This window comes from Eumetopias jubatus, unplaced genomic scaffold (assembly GCF_037043125.1).
Source record: "Eumetopias jubatus isolate StellerSeaLion01/CBP00866 unplaced genomic scaffold, mEumJub1_p1.0 scaffold_7, whole genome shotgun sequence".
In the NCBI taxonomy this organism is placed as follows: Eukaryota; Metazoa; Chordata; class Mammalia; order Carnivora; family Otariidae; genus Eumetopias; species Eumetopias jubatus.
Window position 1 is genome coordinate 108,104,404 of NW_028274813.1, and position 16,401 is coordinate 108,120,804.

Consider the following 16,401-nt stretch of genomic DNA (forward strand, 5'->3'; position numbering starts at 1 on the left):
GCCTCACAAAGAGGAACATAATGAACACCAGCTTGTAGTTTGTCTTGTAGTACACTTTAATTATTTCAAGGATATTAGTGTGGCGTCCTCAAATGGTCTGTGAGTTATTTGAGAGTGAAACCATGCCTTACTCATACTAATATTTTGCAGAGTCTAGTGCAGTTTATTAACAGAAGCTTAATAAACAAGTATTAGTCAAAACAGATTCAATCTTGCCAAAACCAGTTCTATTCCATCCTTAACCCTTCATACCATGTACAAAGTATGGATGCGGTGCCTCTTACATTTGGGCAGGTTGAGAGAGGTTTAAATCATTCATTTGGTCTGTCAAAGCACGTTCTTTCAAGCATCTACTAATTGCCAGGGAGTGTACCCCTTATTTTAGGAAAAAAGACAATGAAAGAGGCAATCCCTCTCCAGTTTGATAAACATTATAAATAAACGAAATACGGAACCCTAGGGGGCAACTCATCCAGTCATGGGAAGCGATGGTCAGAGAAGTGAAATTTCAGTTGGTAAAAGATTATGAAGGAGGACTTTCAGTTCTAGCCATAAACCAACTACGAAAGCTCCATAAAACACATGGAACAACCATTTTCAGGCACTGGACAGCAATCAACACAGAGCTCAGTACTTGAGAAAAGGGAAGCACAGCAGCTAAACCCACATTCAGCCTTGCTCTCTCCATGAAGGCATTTTCCTTATTTTGGCACAGGGGACTGGAATCCAGAGAGCGGCAGTCTTGCTGGGTGGAGGAAACAGTAATTGGAGTTGGGGCTGAAACTTAGATCTGGTAGGGGCAGGCAGAAGGGAGAGAGCCACAGAGAAAGAGCCCCCAAAACTCTGCTGAAGTTTTCCCCTAGGAAGCTTGGCTGACTCCTAAGCTGTGTATGTATTAGTGGGAGACTCTAGAAAATCTATTAGAGAAGAGCTGCTGGGGGAAGAGATTTTAGAGGCTGTCCAGTGCTTGGGAGATGTTGGGGTACATGCTCATTCTGAATGGAGAAATTTTAATGAATAGTGTGGGCTTTCAGTTGAGAGCCCAGAAAATCCATGTCCTAGGGATAAAGACCACAGCCTAAGAGTAAGGACAAAACAAGATGATATCTGCCCTAATCAAGGCCCAAGCCAAGCCATGGTAAGATCTAGGTGGTTTCCTCAATATTTTAATTGTCTATCAGAACAAAATTTGTAATTCTTTAAAGGAAGGTAACATAATAGAGCCTCTACTGTGTACCATTCACAATGTTCAACATAGAATAAAATAAAAAAATTACTGAACCGGCAAAAAGAATCAGGAAAAAGTGACTGAATCATGAGATGAAATAGTCACTAGAAGCAGACCCAGAGATGATCCAGGTATTGAAGTTAGCCAAGGACTTCAAATGAAAGACAGATAGTAACTATTGGTTCTGGGATGCCTGCTACCTGTGCTGTTTTTATCGCCATTTTTCAGATGAGAAGATCGAGGGCCTGCTATGGAATGCTTGAGGTTTCATAGTCAGGGGCAGACCCTATGCAGCCGGGACAGGAAGTCAAGTCATTGGACGTGGGGGTGTCTATATGTGAGGGCCACGTTGGGCAGCTGGTAGAGGGGCCGGGTATGGGGAGGCCCAGGGCTGGGTGGGGTGGCAGCTCTCACTTACCACTTCTTGCCACTGATGTCATGCTGCTGCACCGTGTAGCCGAAGAAGGCAGCCCTAGAGCCAGTGATGATTCGAGGCTTCCTGGTGTCCATGTTGAAGGTGTCTGTGAGCCCTGGAGTGGGGAGAAGAGGGTAGTCAGGGAGGCGGAGGTGTGGGCCCCAGTGGCTTGATGGGCCCCACTGGCAGGTCTTGGCTGTGAGAGGAGTATGTTCCCCTGTCCTCGGGGGGCTCCTATATGAAATGGTTAATGTAGTCCCCACTTGGAGGAGCCCATGGTCTGATGGGAGAAGGCCCAGCCCCTGCCCTGTGAGAGCCATAATCTGATAGGGGAGGCATAAAACCTATTCCTAGGCAGACCAGGTCTGACTGGGAAAACCAGGTGCTCCTTCTGAGGATTCCTGGTCTCATGATAGGGGTGGGGACAAGACTGCTCCTTTCCTCCTCCACCACTCCTACCTCCGATTCTGCTTCTTCTAGTTTCTGCTCTCTTCTTCCATTTTGTTCTCTATTTGCCCTCCTTTCTCCTCCTCCTCTCCCTCCTGTTCTTTCCTCTCTTCCTTCCTCTCATTTCTGCCTGTTAAAGAGTTGAGGAACTGACTTCCCACCTGCCTCCCAAGCTTGGGGTCCCTAATGGCCACTCTTCCAACTCTGCTGGTTCACCACCGCCTTCTGGACCAATTTGTGAAGCTCTGCCTGCCTTCAGTTGGGGTCACTGCTTGGCTGGGACAGCTGATGCAAAGTAGAAGAACAGTCCTCTAACCCTTTCACCCTGGCCTCTACGGTCTGCCCCGTTCCGTTAGGTCACATGTCAATGAACCGATTCCACCTGCTGGAGGGCCTTGGTGTTGAGCCTTTGGCATTCTTGTGCCAAATCACAACCGACAACAACTCACATCTGCATGGTAGCCTGGGTTTCTGGGTCTCCTCACATCTGTCATTATTTTCCTTCACAGAACCTTGGGAAAATAAACAAGCATCATCTATGTTTGGCAGATGGGGTTTCAGCCCCAGAGAGATTAAGAGGCTTGTCCAGGGATGCACAGCAAATCAGTGGTAGCATCAAGAACTAGGACCTCAGATGCCTGCTCTTTGACTCCTTCCCTCCATGAGGCATTTTCAGGGCAGGTCTGGCCTCCTTACCCATCATCACTAACAGGAACCCCAAACTTGGGACCCATGGAATTTCAGGGGTAGGATCCTACCCTCAGACCAAACATTCAGATTAGTGAAATATAATCAGTAGAATAGAATAGAATAGAATAGAATAGAATAGAATAGAATAGAATAGACAGAATATCATTGTCACCCCTTTCATGTGTAGGGGACTTAATGCATTTCAAAAAACATCTACATATATGTTACCATTTGACCTCCATGACAACCTTGTGATGTGGGTAGCAAAGGGTGGCCTACTAGACAGGGACTCTGAATGTGAGGCTTCTACCTTGAGTGTCCCACTGTCTTTCCCATGGAGACTGAACCCCTGGGTTGAGTGTTTGATGGTGATGCCCAGGAGCACCTGCTTGAACAACACCTATTGTATGGGGACAAGTAGTTTCTTCGACACTTTCTTTTTTGCTCTAAAAATGGATACAGTTTCATTATTAGAGTCATTGAATTAGAGTCCCAGAGAGAAAACTGGAACACCTTAGAGTAGGGATATTAGATGTATCTAATGTCAACTGCTTATTAGTGCTGCCTAGAGCACTGAGTGAAGAAAGATTCTGAGGTCAAGTCTGTGTTCAGTGGGCAAGACTATGGTGATCCATGAGCAGTGCCTGCTAAGGATCATGGCGGCAAGTTGCTATGTAGCTGCCTATCCTGTCTTCATGATTCCTAATCTGCCACATGAATTTAGCGTCATGGCCCGGAGTGGGGGTGGGAGAAGAGGAGTACTTAACCCTTTAGTGCTTTCTTTATAAGGCACAGACCATGAACAGACTTCTCAGCCTGGTTAGCAGCAGGCAGCCTCAGGGAAGAGGACCCTGGTCTCGTGAGCACAGGGGGATGAAGGAGCTCCGGTTCTTGGCCAGTAAGGGAATGTCATGGAGGAGAGAGGGACACTAGTGGCCCCTGTGCAGAGCTGGGAGGTGGGTACTGAGGGGTCAAAGAAGTGGAATTGCAGATGAAGAACTCCAAATCGTACCCATAAATGAACACACGCACACACCCATGCACACACCCATACAAGCACCCATGCACACACCCATGCACGCACCCATGCACGCACATATACCTGCGCGCACACACACACGCAGCACATACAAGTCCGCGTGAGTGCACGTGCGCACACACACACATTTATATGCACAGGCCACACACGTTCCCTGATTGTCGGCAACACTTTATCTGTCTCCCTGGCGCCCCCTGGAGACAACCCATGGCTGTCCCTGGTCCTCCTCTTTCTGGATCTGACCTAGCAGCAGGAGGTGGCCCGGAATAAGAGGAAGGCACATTCTGGCTCTCAGGACCCACCCACCATTTCCAGGCCTGGAGGGCGAGAGCCAGGGGAAATAGGGCCAAAAATTGTGTCTTTGAGGTCTTCCCCCTACCGGTGCTTCTTGTGTGAACACGGCCTGAGGGATCCTGCTGAGACCTGTGAGGTCCTGTCACTCCTCAGCCCCATCCCCTCCACCTGATTCCCAACCCACTCAGTCAGAGCCAGACTCCTCACCCGCAAGGCCCTGCGTGACCTCCCCCCGCCACCGCCCCGCACTGTTCCCTCTGCCCCTCATTTCCTGTCCTTCCCTTCCATCTTTCTGCTCCAGCCATGCTTTCCCTTGTCCTTCCTGCTCAGTGTCTTTGCCCTGGCTGTTCCCTCTGCGTGGGAGGCTCCTCTCCCAGTTACCTGCATGGGTCACCCCTTATGTCACTGGCGTTCCTGTTTCAGTGCCATTTTGTCCACCACCAGGCCACCCCGTCACTCTCTATCGCCCTTCCTCATTTCTCCTGACAGCACCAGTGACATATATTTGCTTCTGGTCACGTGGCTGATAGTCAATAATATTCTTATGTTCTCTTTAGTGGCATGAGACACTGTTGTGCCCTCACTGCTCAGACTTAGGGTCTGAATAGAGACCTAGCCCTTGGTGCATAGTCATAGGGATCGACCGATTGGATGGTTGGGGACCAGGAGCCACACAGGGCTGGGACGCCTTCTCCCCTCCACAAGGAAAAGGAGAAAGAAAAGTCTATTTACTGAGCACTGAGATGTTCCAGGCACGATCCTAGGTAGCTACCCATCAATTTTACGTTCATTAGTTAAATCTCACACCAATCCTGTGAGACAGGTACCATACCGCTGGGAGGTTAAATAATTTGCCCTAATCACTCAGCTGGGAGGAGATGAGAGCAAGTCTGGGATCAAAGAGCTCAGGGCCCTGGGGTGATGTGTTACCCCTGGGGGACCAGCCTTTCATAAGAAGGACCCACTAGGGCGGAGGGAATATTCTTTTTTTTTTTTAATTAACATATAATGTAGTATTTGTTTCAGGGGCACAGGTCTGTGATCCATCAGTCTTACACAATTCACAGCGCTCACCATAGCACATACCCTCCCCAGTGTCCATCACCCAGCTGCCCCATCCCTCCCACCCCCCTCCGCTCCAGCAACCGGAGGGAATATGCTTTTCAGAGAAGGGGGTCCTCCCTGACCTCTGCCCTCAGGTGCCACGTGCTCTGCCTTTGGGGTCTGCTGGGAGAAGCGCAAGGAGAGAAGGCATTCTTCCTGTGCTCCTCGCCTCACTTGGGAGTCTGTCTAGCACCGGTCCAGTCTCTCCCCCCACCCGCACCCTCAACCTTCAGGGCACAGGATGGGTGAAGCTGGCCGCAGGGAAGAAGACAAAAGCCCTCAGGGCCAGGGCTTGCCGCTCCTCTGCCCTGGGTATTGATGACAGAGGGGGGAGACCCACAAAGCTTGGGCTGCTGTCCGGTGGACTGAGGCCAAAGTTACATCAGCTGCTGCTCCCTTTGTCAAAAGCGTATCTGTCTTTTTAAAAAGCACCCGTCAGTCCCAAGGAGGGATGGCAGCCACAGCCCTGGGCTCGAGCACCCCTCCAGGCTAAGGTGAAGGCCACTGCCCAGCTACCAGGTGGGGCAGTCCCAGTCTCAGATGCTGAGGCACCCTGGCCAACACAACGTCCACAGCTACTGCCAGCCAACAGCTCCATGGGGAACGCTCACTCTAGCCTAGGGGGCGGCTGCTGTGTGCCCACACTGGGTCCATTTTCACTGCTCGCCGCCCCGCCCCAGCCCAGCCCTGTCCCAAATCCTCCACGCAGTCCCAAGGCCTCTGCAGACTCATCTTGTGTGAGTTTTCCTCTGGCTCCCTGAGGGGCAGCCCCTTTCTGCACCCCAGATACCCCTTGCTTCCTCCTACCCTGGGGCCTTTGCACCTGCTGCTTCCTCTGCCTGAGTCTCTCTGACGAATTTCTCATCACCAGCAAATCTCAGCACAAATGTCACATCTCCCCCGCACCCCCAGAAGCCTCCCTGACCCCCGATGATGCCAGGTCTTGCCTAAGGATCTCATCACCTCTTGTACTCGCTAACAGGTGATGGGTGACTTCTTTTCTTATCATAGTAATTAGACACAGCCGGTGTGAGCGTTTGACTGCTCCTGTCTTCCCATCAGGATGGTGGCCCCGTGAAGGCCAGATGGGGTCGGTTCACTCACTGCTGGATCCAGCGCCCAGCCCAGGGTCTAGCCCCGAGCACCACTGAGGGGTGAGCCAGACGAGAAGAGAGTAGGGAGCCCACCAGCTAGGGAGAGGCACGTGGAGAGTAAGTGCAAGGCTGTGACCACAGGGCCATGGTTGTTAGGGAAGGCAGGGACTGCTGTGGGCTGGGTGGGGGGGGGTGGGAGTCAGGAAGCTTCTGGAGCTGTGATCTCAGCCTGGAAAGGTGATGCATAAACCTTGGTAAGGTGGTAGGCAGGAGTTCCTAGTGCAAAAGGAAGGAGAAGAGGAGAGCTTGCCCTCGTGGAGGTGTCAGAATTGCCCGGCTTCTCCTGCCCTCCTGCCAGCCTCCCTGAGAAGAGAGCATGGCTTCTGAGTTCAGGGAGGGCTTGTCAGAAGCCCGGCTCCAGCTTTCATTCACTAATGGGTGAGCCGGGGTCAGTTAATTTGTTCTTTCTGGTTCTCAGTTGACTCATCTATAAAATGGGAACAATAATCCCCACCTCGAAGGGTGGTTGACCAGACCAAATGCATCAACTAGCGGCAGATAGGTAACGTAGTGGCAGTGCCTGCTACGTGGAAAGCACTCAGTACATCTTGGTTGAAGTGAATTGAGTCAAGCTTCCCTGTTCTCTGAGCTCCCTCACTGCCTTTGCCCATGCTGTGCATCTGCCCTAGAAGGCCTTTCTTTCCTTCTCGAACATCAAGGCCCAGGTCTGATAACACCTCTGCTACATCATGGTCCTTCCTCTGGGATGCTCTTAGCAACTTTCACACTCTTCCTGGGGTCAGAGCAGCTTCTCCCTCTGCCTTCCTCTCTTACCTGGGTCTACGCTACTCAGAGCCACAACCAGGAGCAGCTTCTTATCTTTACCCGGTGCCTGGAGGATGCAGGGACACTTGCCTGCTGTATTTCTCACCTTCTGAGAGTCTGTGCTCAGAACCAGTACCTGCTGGCTTCTTCCTGCCTTAGTTTACCTCCCAGCCCTCTGACTTAGGTACTAACAGCCCCCTGCCACCTAGATTATGATATCATGGATAGCATTCATTGGGTGCCAAACACTGTTCTAAATTAATTTCATCCTCCCAATACCCTTTTGAAGTAAGTACATTATATTCTCATTTTACAGGTGAAGAAACTGAGGCACTGGCTGGGAACCAGCTGGGGTCACGCGGCTAGGAATGGCACGGATGCACTCCCGCCCCATGCCGCCTGCCTCCATCAAACCGCCTCCCCCTGTCAGCGCCCCCCCCCCCCCCGCCCCGCACTTGAATTCCTCGCCTGCCCTCTTGCTCTCCCCCAGGCTCGATCTCCTCCCACCCCCTGCTTCTTAAACACTCACCAGTCCCAGGTCCCACGCCCTAAATCCTGCTTGCTAGAGAGCTGATCAGTGAACCCCTGATCATAACAGATAGAATACAGGGGACCAGCTATGCCAGAAGGATGCAACCAGAGTCCCAAGGACCTTGAAAGCACCAGATTGGTGGTGATGGCAAGAAGCCCCTTGGGGGAATATGAGAGTGAATGCCTCTGAGCAGCCCTCCTTGTGCCTGGACCCCGGCCGCCAGCCCTGGCTCACTCCCTGGGCCCTGCTCAGGGCTGCAGACGCACCTGTGTAAGCAAACTCTTTCGTTTTCCTTGGATGATATGAGCCGGGATGGGGGCTTTGAGGGAGGCAGAAATGTGACCCGAACTCTCTCGGATTGTCTCCCTCTTCTCAGTTTTACTTGGGCCCCAAGAATCTTCATGTCTAAAAGCCAATCACACAGATAGGGGGCAGGGGAGGGAAAGACCCCGAAACTAGCTTGAGCAAAAAGAAATGGTAAAGTGGACCCCTTGCTGCTGGGGAAGACAAAATAACACATTTCCCAAGTGAGACAGAAATGAGATTTCAATGCCTGGCTGTCTTGCACCATCTGCATGGCTGTCCCCTCTGCCTGGCCTGGGCAAATCACAAAAGGTTGGTGATTCTTGCTCTGTGCCACCAACCACCTTTCCCTGCCACCCCGAGGCCATTGTTTCAAAGAACAGGCATCTAAGAAGTCAATGCCAGTTTTGGGGGCGTGGCTGGCAAGGCCCCAGGGCTCTCCCTAGTCTAGGCTCCCTGTGATAGGCTCGAGTGGGATAAAGAGAAGGAATGGGAGGAGGGAGCACGGGCTCCCCTCATCAGAAAAGCTTCTAGCCTGTTGAGAGAAGATGGCCTGTACTAGTGAGAAGGTGGTCCCAGCCCAGGGTGCCCTCCGGCTCTGGGGAGAAGCAAGGACCCTGCCCCTGGGGGTCCTGCTGCCCTCCTAGGAAACCTAGCAACTACACACATTCCTTCAGTAAAACCCCCAGGAGGGTGGGGATCTGGGCTCTGCCCTTGGGAGCCCTGGCAGGTGGAGGAAGTGTGCAGTCCTAGCCTGCGGGTAGCTGCTCCAACAACAGGGCAATCACCCTGGCCCACAAGCTTCTCTTGGGCAGCAGCTCCGGTACCTCCACTCGTGGAGGTGTTGAGTGAATATTGGTTAAGTGTGGGGTTAAACCTATACACTGAGCAGAATGGATTTCCTACATCGTCTCCCAGTGCCAAGACTGAGCAATGGGAGGACAAGCACTAGGTTCCATTTCTCTCTTCACTCCTAACATAGGGTTTGGGACCCAGTAAGTGCTCAGTAAAATGTGTGGAACTGAAGCAAAATATTTAGCTCTGCCTAACAACAATACATAACAAACACTGTTAAGCATTCCCACTTGACTTGGGGCTGGGCCACAGAAGGCAGAAATAAAAGTGAGCCAGTTCCCAGCTGAGGTCTTACGATGCTTTGTTTCTGTTTGTTCACTTGCACCTCTGCCATCGATGTGAGAAGTATTTCACTCAGGCTAGGGCACTGATGCCAGGAAAAGGATGAAGGATATTTGGAGCTGAGCTGCCCTAGCCAAACCCAGCTGAGATCGGCCATCCATCCCCAGGATGCATGAGCAAGCCCAGGGAGACCAGTAGAGCTACTCGGTTGAGCTTAGTTTAGGTCAGCTGGTGCCAGACATATGATCTACATAATTATTGGGCGTCACTCAGATTTTGGGCGGTTATTTGTTATGTGGCATTACTGTAGCGATTGGTAACTGATTTGGTCTAGCTGCTAAAGGATGGACAGTCACGGGGGGGGGGCAAGGAACGGTTTCATCTAGTGATTGACAAAGACACAGGAGAGGGAGGCTGGGGATCTGTGGGGACTCATGGTCTCTGGACCCCATGAGCAGTCCGTTCATTCCCTTCGCAAGGGCTCACGGGGAAGGCCAGAGTGAGGCGGGGCTAGACGGGGTCCCAGCCTATCAGGGAGCAGTGTGGCCCAGCCAGCAGGTCATGACCTGAGCCATGCATCCAGCCTTAGAGCCGTTCTGCCGTGCCTCGTCAGGACACGGAATGGCAGACACGGGGGCAGCAGACATACAGACAGACCCTGAGCATCCATTCTGGGCTCCAGGGAGGATCTGTGCAACCACAAACCCTCCACAGCACAAGGGCCCTCCTATACCTCGTTTCCTTTCCTCCCAATTGCCAGGTTTCATGAACCACTACCTTCCCCTCCCAGATAATTGAACACTGGGTCAAAGGAGTAGCAAAGTTGTTATCAGGGAAGGGGAACGTATTCAGATTTTATTTTTCCGAGCAAGCAGGCATCTTAGAGATCAAGTCTCTAAGTCTAGCAGTCTCCAAACTTTATTTTTCTGCCGTGAATCCCAGCTTCTCTGAACACAATCTACACATGAAATGCAGACGCAAGAGGTGGAGGTTGGGGTTAGGGGTGGAGGACAAGGAGTACCTCTTCATCCCCAGTGAGTTTCCTAAGACAATTCCTTGGAACGCTGGGGTGTCCTGGAACATAGTTTGAGAACCACTTGATCAGGTTTAAGACCCTCATTGTCATAAGTGAAAGAGCTAAGGCTAGGAGACAGGTGGGGATTTGTGCAAGGTCACCAGCTTTTCTCCATGCCCATCTTTATTCACTGCCAGGCCTTCTGCATGAGCTTTCTCTTCAGTCAGTCCTTCAATTCAATAAGAGTCTATTTGGGTCTGTGAGGTTTAAGTTTCTATGCTCAGTAGCAGGGACACGAAGTCGATAAGACAAGACTTGAGGTCTTCAGAGTCAACAGTCACGTGGGCATGCCAATGGACATGTGTGCTGGTCCGCAGAGCCCAAAGCGAGGCCGAGAGAAAGTTGGACCAGGGTAGTGTGATCTGGGTTCTAATCTCAGCATCGTCACTCACTTGGCCGTGTGTCCACGGACAGTCCCTACGCCTCTGTGGGCCTCAGTTTCCCCATCTATAAAACGAGAGGGTTCTGCTCCCTGCCATCTAAGGCCCCATCCCCGCGCACGTCAGTAAGTTTCTCTTGGGCAAACACATAGCCAGCTTCCAGCTGTCGGCACGCGAGCATCTGTCTTGAGTCTTTGCAAACAATTTAGAATTGGAGGCCCGGCAGTGTGGAGGAATGCAAACTCATCTTAACGTTGGCCGGAGCCAAACACATGTAGGAAGGGAACTCTCCAGGCAAAAATGATCATATTTTGCATTCCCGAGCCAGAGGGAAGAACGGACGAGAACTGCCGTGGTGCACTCTGCGGTGTGCAGGCCCAGCTCCCTCTCCTTGCCTGAACCCCAAGGATCAGGCCCCAGGGCCTCTCTTCCCTGGCTACGGCTGCTGGGCCCACCCAGCTGTCAGAGGGGTGGCGTTGGTGGGGGGCCAGGCTATGGGGTCACCTTTCCAGGAAAGCCCAGCCCTGCGCTGTCGCTGGACTGTGCTGCTGAAACCCCAGGGAGGAGATCGGAGGCATGTAGCAGGGGGCACCCTGACTCCCTTCAGAATTCTCTTACTTGAGAATTGTGGATGCCGGGCTTCGGGCACTAACTCCCTGAGTACACGGCTACGTGGCCTTGGAATGACTGAGGTTTCTCTCTCCCTGGGATCTTCTAGGAATGGGAGCAATGAGCCCTTCACTGGGGAGAACTGGCTGGAGGACCACTGCCTAGGTCAAAGGCCAGAGGCGGGGCTCCTGACCACTCAGAAATACAGTGCCCACCTCCTGAGAGCTAGGACTGCTGTGGGAAGTAGAACGAGGCTGGGTGTCAGGAGCCCTGGGTTCTCCCCTGGCTTCTGCCACTGACTGGCTGAACCTTGAACAGGGCACTTCTCTCTGGGCCTCAGTTTCCCCTTATCAAAAATGAGGACGCTATCCCGGGTGGTCTAAAAACCCTGACAGTCAGGATGTTCTGAGTCTGTGCGACCCTTCGCCTCTGGATTGACTTCCAAATCCATCTCCCACTGGAGGGGAGAGTAGGCAGATGAACACTGGGCACTCCAAGAGGGCAAGTCCCTGCCAGATTGGCTTTTGGATCTGGGGCCATTCCCCCCTCCCCTCCAGCACCTCCGTCCCCTTCAGCTTCAAGCCACTTCTGAAAGTGAGCTGGAACCCCCTCCCGCCTGCCCTCCGCGGCTCAGCACTCAGCGGGCCAGCCCACTGCTAGAATGGGGGCTGTGATTGGGGGGGAAGGGGGCGCAGGTCTGGGGATTCCAGGCCAGTTCTGACCACCAGGCCCTGACGGCCCTCTGGCGCTTGTGAGCAAACCTGCCCCAACACGGGTCTTTCCTCTTACAAAAGACCACCCTGCTCTCCACCTTCTCTAATCAACTCCTCGGCGTCTTGCTTCTTTACAGAATGACTGCCCTTCTGGAGGGACTTCATGTCTCTCTGCTAACTAGTCATTATCCCACTGCCTTTTTCTCGTGAAGAAGCACTATGGAGTCTACCCTCCTTCCTATCCCTCCAACCATGAGGGTCGCCAGCCGAGCACCGTCCTTCCTTTTCCTTCTCTCTGTTGAAGAAGCAGGAGGGAAGCTTATCTCTAGACGGAATCTCCAATCCTTGGCTCCCCCCCGCCCCAACCGTGTGGTGCAGGTCAGAACAGGCCCGCTGAGGGAGCCCGGTGCAATTTCACCGGACGGAGTGCAGAAGAAGGAGCGGATGCAGGGGACGCAGGCGCCATCCCTCAGAAAGACCATCCTTCGCCTCAGACTGGTAGAGAAGGGAGGGAGAAGCCTTTGTGTGGAGGCTTCTGTGGGATTCTGCATGGAATGAGCACACCACTCATGTCTTAGGGGTCTCTCTCAGCGATCGCCTCGGGAACCAGCGTGTCCCCAGCTCTCATTCCCTGCTGCCTCTGTCAGCGAGCTGCTCTGGGCGAGCCAGCGGCCTTCTACTGGGTAGCTGTGGACACCTGCCCCCCTTCCCAGGAGGAGGGGCCCCAGATCAATGTGTATTTGCATGTCTTCTTGGACGTTACATGTGTGAAAAAAGAGCACATCGGAATCAGACTGCTTCCTTGCAGGTACGATGAGGGGGCCCAGACACTGTCACGGGGTGCATTCTGAGTTTCGAAAAGGCTTCCTATGTGTACAGAGGTATGAACTGGACAAGGGCTTTCATATTCAGGGTCTCATTGGGTCCAGGCGGCTTCTAACACAGCGTCTACACAGAAAGAACACTGCTGCTTTCGCTTCCCCACCTCTGCTGCCCATTTCCTCCACCTGTGTGCCTTACTGTCCACCCTCTCTTCTGCACCCCCCCACGAGCAGGGCCCCGTGCGTGTCCCACTGGCCCTGCCATCTTGCTCACCTCGTCTCCACCCCATCCTGCACCCTTCCTGACTGGCCTCCTGACCCTCCCCCTCCCAGCTCGGGAGGAGAGTCCAGGGGCAGGAAGCATGCCGTGTCCTATACCTGCATGCCCTTGGTCCCTAGAGTTTCAAACAGTAGTCACTCAACAAACATGAAGTGAGCACACACATCAAGGGTGGACTTGGGCCTCTCTCACCAATGGGAAGTGGAGACTCAGGAGGCTGCCCGCTGTGACCAAGGTCATCTAGCTGGTGGGGCATGTTTAGAGCAGGGAATCCCAAGCCACTCCTTTCCCGAATCTCCCAGCGGGATTCAACTGCCACTCTCAGAGTACCTATCAAGCCCTGGGGATGGGCCAGGTGTCTCAGTACAGAATTTCATTGAACCCTAACATGTGATTAGGGATTTGATCCCCACTGGACAGGTGGGGAGGTGGAGGCTTCAAGGCCGCCTTGCCCGTGGCCCGGGTGCTGGTGCTGAGGCCCCATCCTGTCTGCCTCCCAGGTGACACATCCTTGAGCCCTGCCGAGTGCCCCCTCCAGGTCAGCTGTGTCTGTGGGAAAGCAGGCAGGGCAGCGGAGAGCCCTCCTTGGTGGGTTGGATAAGACCCCACCTCTCTCAAGAAGAGAGAGATCTCTACTCATGTCCAAAGGGGATGCCCCCTCCCCCATTCCTGGACCCGAGAGAGCTGTCTTTGAGGCTTTCGTTCTGGCTGAAGCATGGCAGACCCTAGGCTAACCCGAGTTTTGATGCCAAAAGGGAGGCTACTGTCACCAAGTCGAGGCGGCTTCTGTCCCTCTTCAGCCCTGAGCCCTGCACAGTGTCTAGAACACAACAGGATCTCAATAAAGTTGACCGAACAGACTCATGAGTGAACTCATGAATGAACGAGCATGGATGAGCTTATCAAATTAACTTGATATTCATCTAAGAAGGACCTAAGCTGATGGGAGCCAGGGCAGTCTTGGCTCTGCCCACTGACCTCCGTCAATTCACCCTCTGCTCTCCCCAGCCAGGTTCTGCCCTGCCCTCCTGCTACACACTGGGTGCCCATGGCCTCGGAGCCCTCCTGCCCTGGCCTGCCTACCTCTCTCCCCTACTTCAGCCTCCTTGTCTCATCCAAAACCTCAGCTGTTCTCTGCCCTATTCCTGTAGGGTCCTAATGCTTGCTGACGTGTGACTTAGCACAAATAAATCCTCTAAATCAGAAGCAATCAGACACAGGCGGCGCGGCCGTGTGGAGTCCTGAGGGCCCCCACCGCCGGGGGTTATGGAGGAGAGCAAACACTTGCCGGGCCAGGCAGACTGCAGGCTGAAACAGAGACACTTGCATAAGCATCCAGAGAGGGGAGATGGAGAGGAGGAGCCTGTGCTGACGAGAGCAAGGGCTGTCCTTATTTTTTTTTGAGAAATGAGGAGTTTGCCAATGTGCTGGTTAAGCAGATGTCAAGTTCATGGAAAACAGGCCTAAAAATTGAAAACAGCAAACACCGAACTGAAATTTACTGTAATTAACATTGTTTTCGCTCCCAGCCTTGGACAGCCATCTCCTGCCCTCAGGGGATCACCCCCTTCAGGAATAAGACTCACAATTTCATGAAAGCCAGCGCATTTTTCTGCCTTACATCATTTACTCCTTTTTCTAGCCAGGGAAAGTGATCAAAATGGACTGCTTTCCTTAAGTTTTCAAAAACTGCTGTGAAAGAGATATAAAAACACACCACTCTAGGTGTTACGAATCTGTGTTGCAAGTTCATTTAAAGTACAATAAAGGGCACCTGGGTGGCTCAGTCGTTAAGCGTCTGCCTTCAGCTCAGGTCATGATCCCAGGGTCCTGGGATTGAGCCCCACAATGGGCTCCCTGCTCTGCAGGAAGCCTGCTTCTCCCTCTCCTACTCCCCCTGCTTGTGTTCCCTCCCTCGCTGTGTCTCTCTGTCAAATAAATAAATAAAATCTTTAAAAAAAATAAAGTACAATAAAGCCTCAATCAACTGACCCCCTCCCCCCATACACACCACAAGCTGCCTGGGGGACTGCAGTCAAGAGATAGGACCCTAAAATACACCTGTAGGACCCAGCTGAGTGAGAGTGCTTTTCTCCACTCACCCCAAAGTGGCTCAGGCCCCTGTGAATCCCAGATCACACCCAGCCCCGCCCCGCCCTGCCCTCTGAGCCGCATGGTCAAAGCCCAGCTTCCCAAAGACGTTTTCATCGGAATGTCTCCTGACATCTCGCTTCTTGTGACCAAAAAGGTGTCTTAGATTTTCTCTCCCCAGTGGGCTTTCCCCAGAGACTCCCCATTTCAGGACCTGGAGTTACCAGCCACCTGACTGCTCCAGTCAGAGGTCTGAAAGTCAGTCCTCAGAATTTTCCTTCACTTAAGGGCAGCAAATCCTGCAGGCTCCGCCCCCTCGATTCCTCTCGAATGTGTTCCCTCTTCTCTATTTCCTCCCACACCACCGACACCAAGTCATTCTCATTTTCTGTGCTTGGACCTTTGCAAGACCCTTCCAGCTGGTCCCTCAGGTCTGCTTTTGCTTAGCTCCAAGCTATGCTTTTCAACAGTAGCTGGAGTGATCCTGGCACTTTTCGGCTGAAAACCTTCCAGGGTCCTCTCACTGCATTTAGGGTAGATTCCAGACCCTTCCCCAGGGCTCACCAGGCCCTGCAGGCTCTGTCTGTTCCTGTGTCACGATCTTCTTCAATTTCTACTTCCAGCCATACTGACTTCCTCCCTGCTCCTCAAACCCACAGAGTTCTTTCCACCTCAGGGCCTTTGTACTTGCTGTTCCTTTGGTCAGGAACATTATTCTCCAAGATTGCTCAGCCAGCTCCTTCACAACCTCCGGTTTTAATGTTCTGGCCTCAATAAATCTTCCCTGGCCATGCTATGGAGAGCTCTTATTCTCCTTCAAAACATCTTCCTTATGTCTTTTACAAATAAAGATAATTAGAGTTGGTTATAAGAGCTATTTGCTCACTTGGACATGGTCCCCTCTGCCCCTGGAGTTTAAGTTCCACAAGGAAAGGGACCAGTGGTATGCTGGGGAGACCATGCTCATAGAGCTGAATGTGGCAATCTTCCCTTTCAGTGATGTCACGGTGGTAGCTTTTAACGGACCACAGCAGGAGGATTTACACCACGGTGTTTGGCAAATGCTACAAATAGGGACTCTTCCCATCTCCTCCCAAGAGCCAGAACGAGTTGTTAAACATTTATCAGCACTCTCCTGGAAGGGACTGTGTCTGTCTGTCTCCCTACCTTATCCTCAGCATCTGGAACGATGCCTAGCACACAATAAGTACTCAATATGCATGTGTTAAAAGAGACGGGGGAAAAAATGAATGAAAGCGTTCAGGCCTCCAAGAGTCTCATACACTAACCTGCCAACAAGGAGTAGAAGGGGAATGTGAGACTT

General features: G+C 52.4%; 1 protein-coding gene across 1 annotated transcript in view; it reads right to left on the minus strand.

Annotated features, from left to right (window-relative positions):
- The window catches only part of ITGA11 (integrin subunit alpha 11), a 111,867-nt gene that overhangs the window by 79,933 nt on the left and 15,533 nt on the right, over nt 1-16,401 (minus strand). The window contains exon 2 of the mRNA XM_088025179.1: nt 1,647-1,758. Coding sequence (XP_087881305.1) covers nt 1,647-1,758 — 112 coding nt within the window. The remainder of the gene's footprint in view (nt 1-1,646; nt 1,759-16,401) is intronic.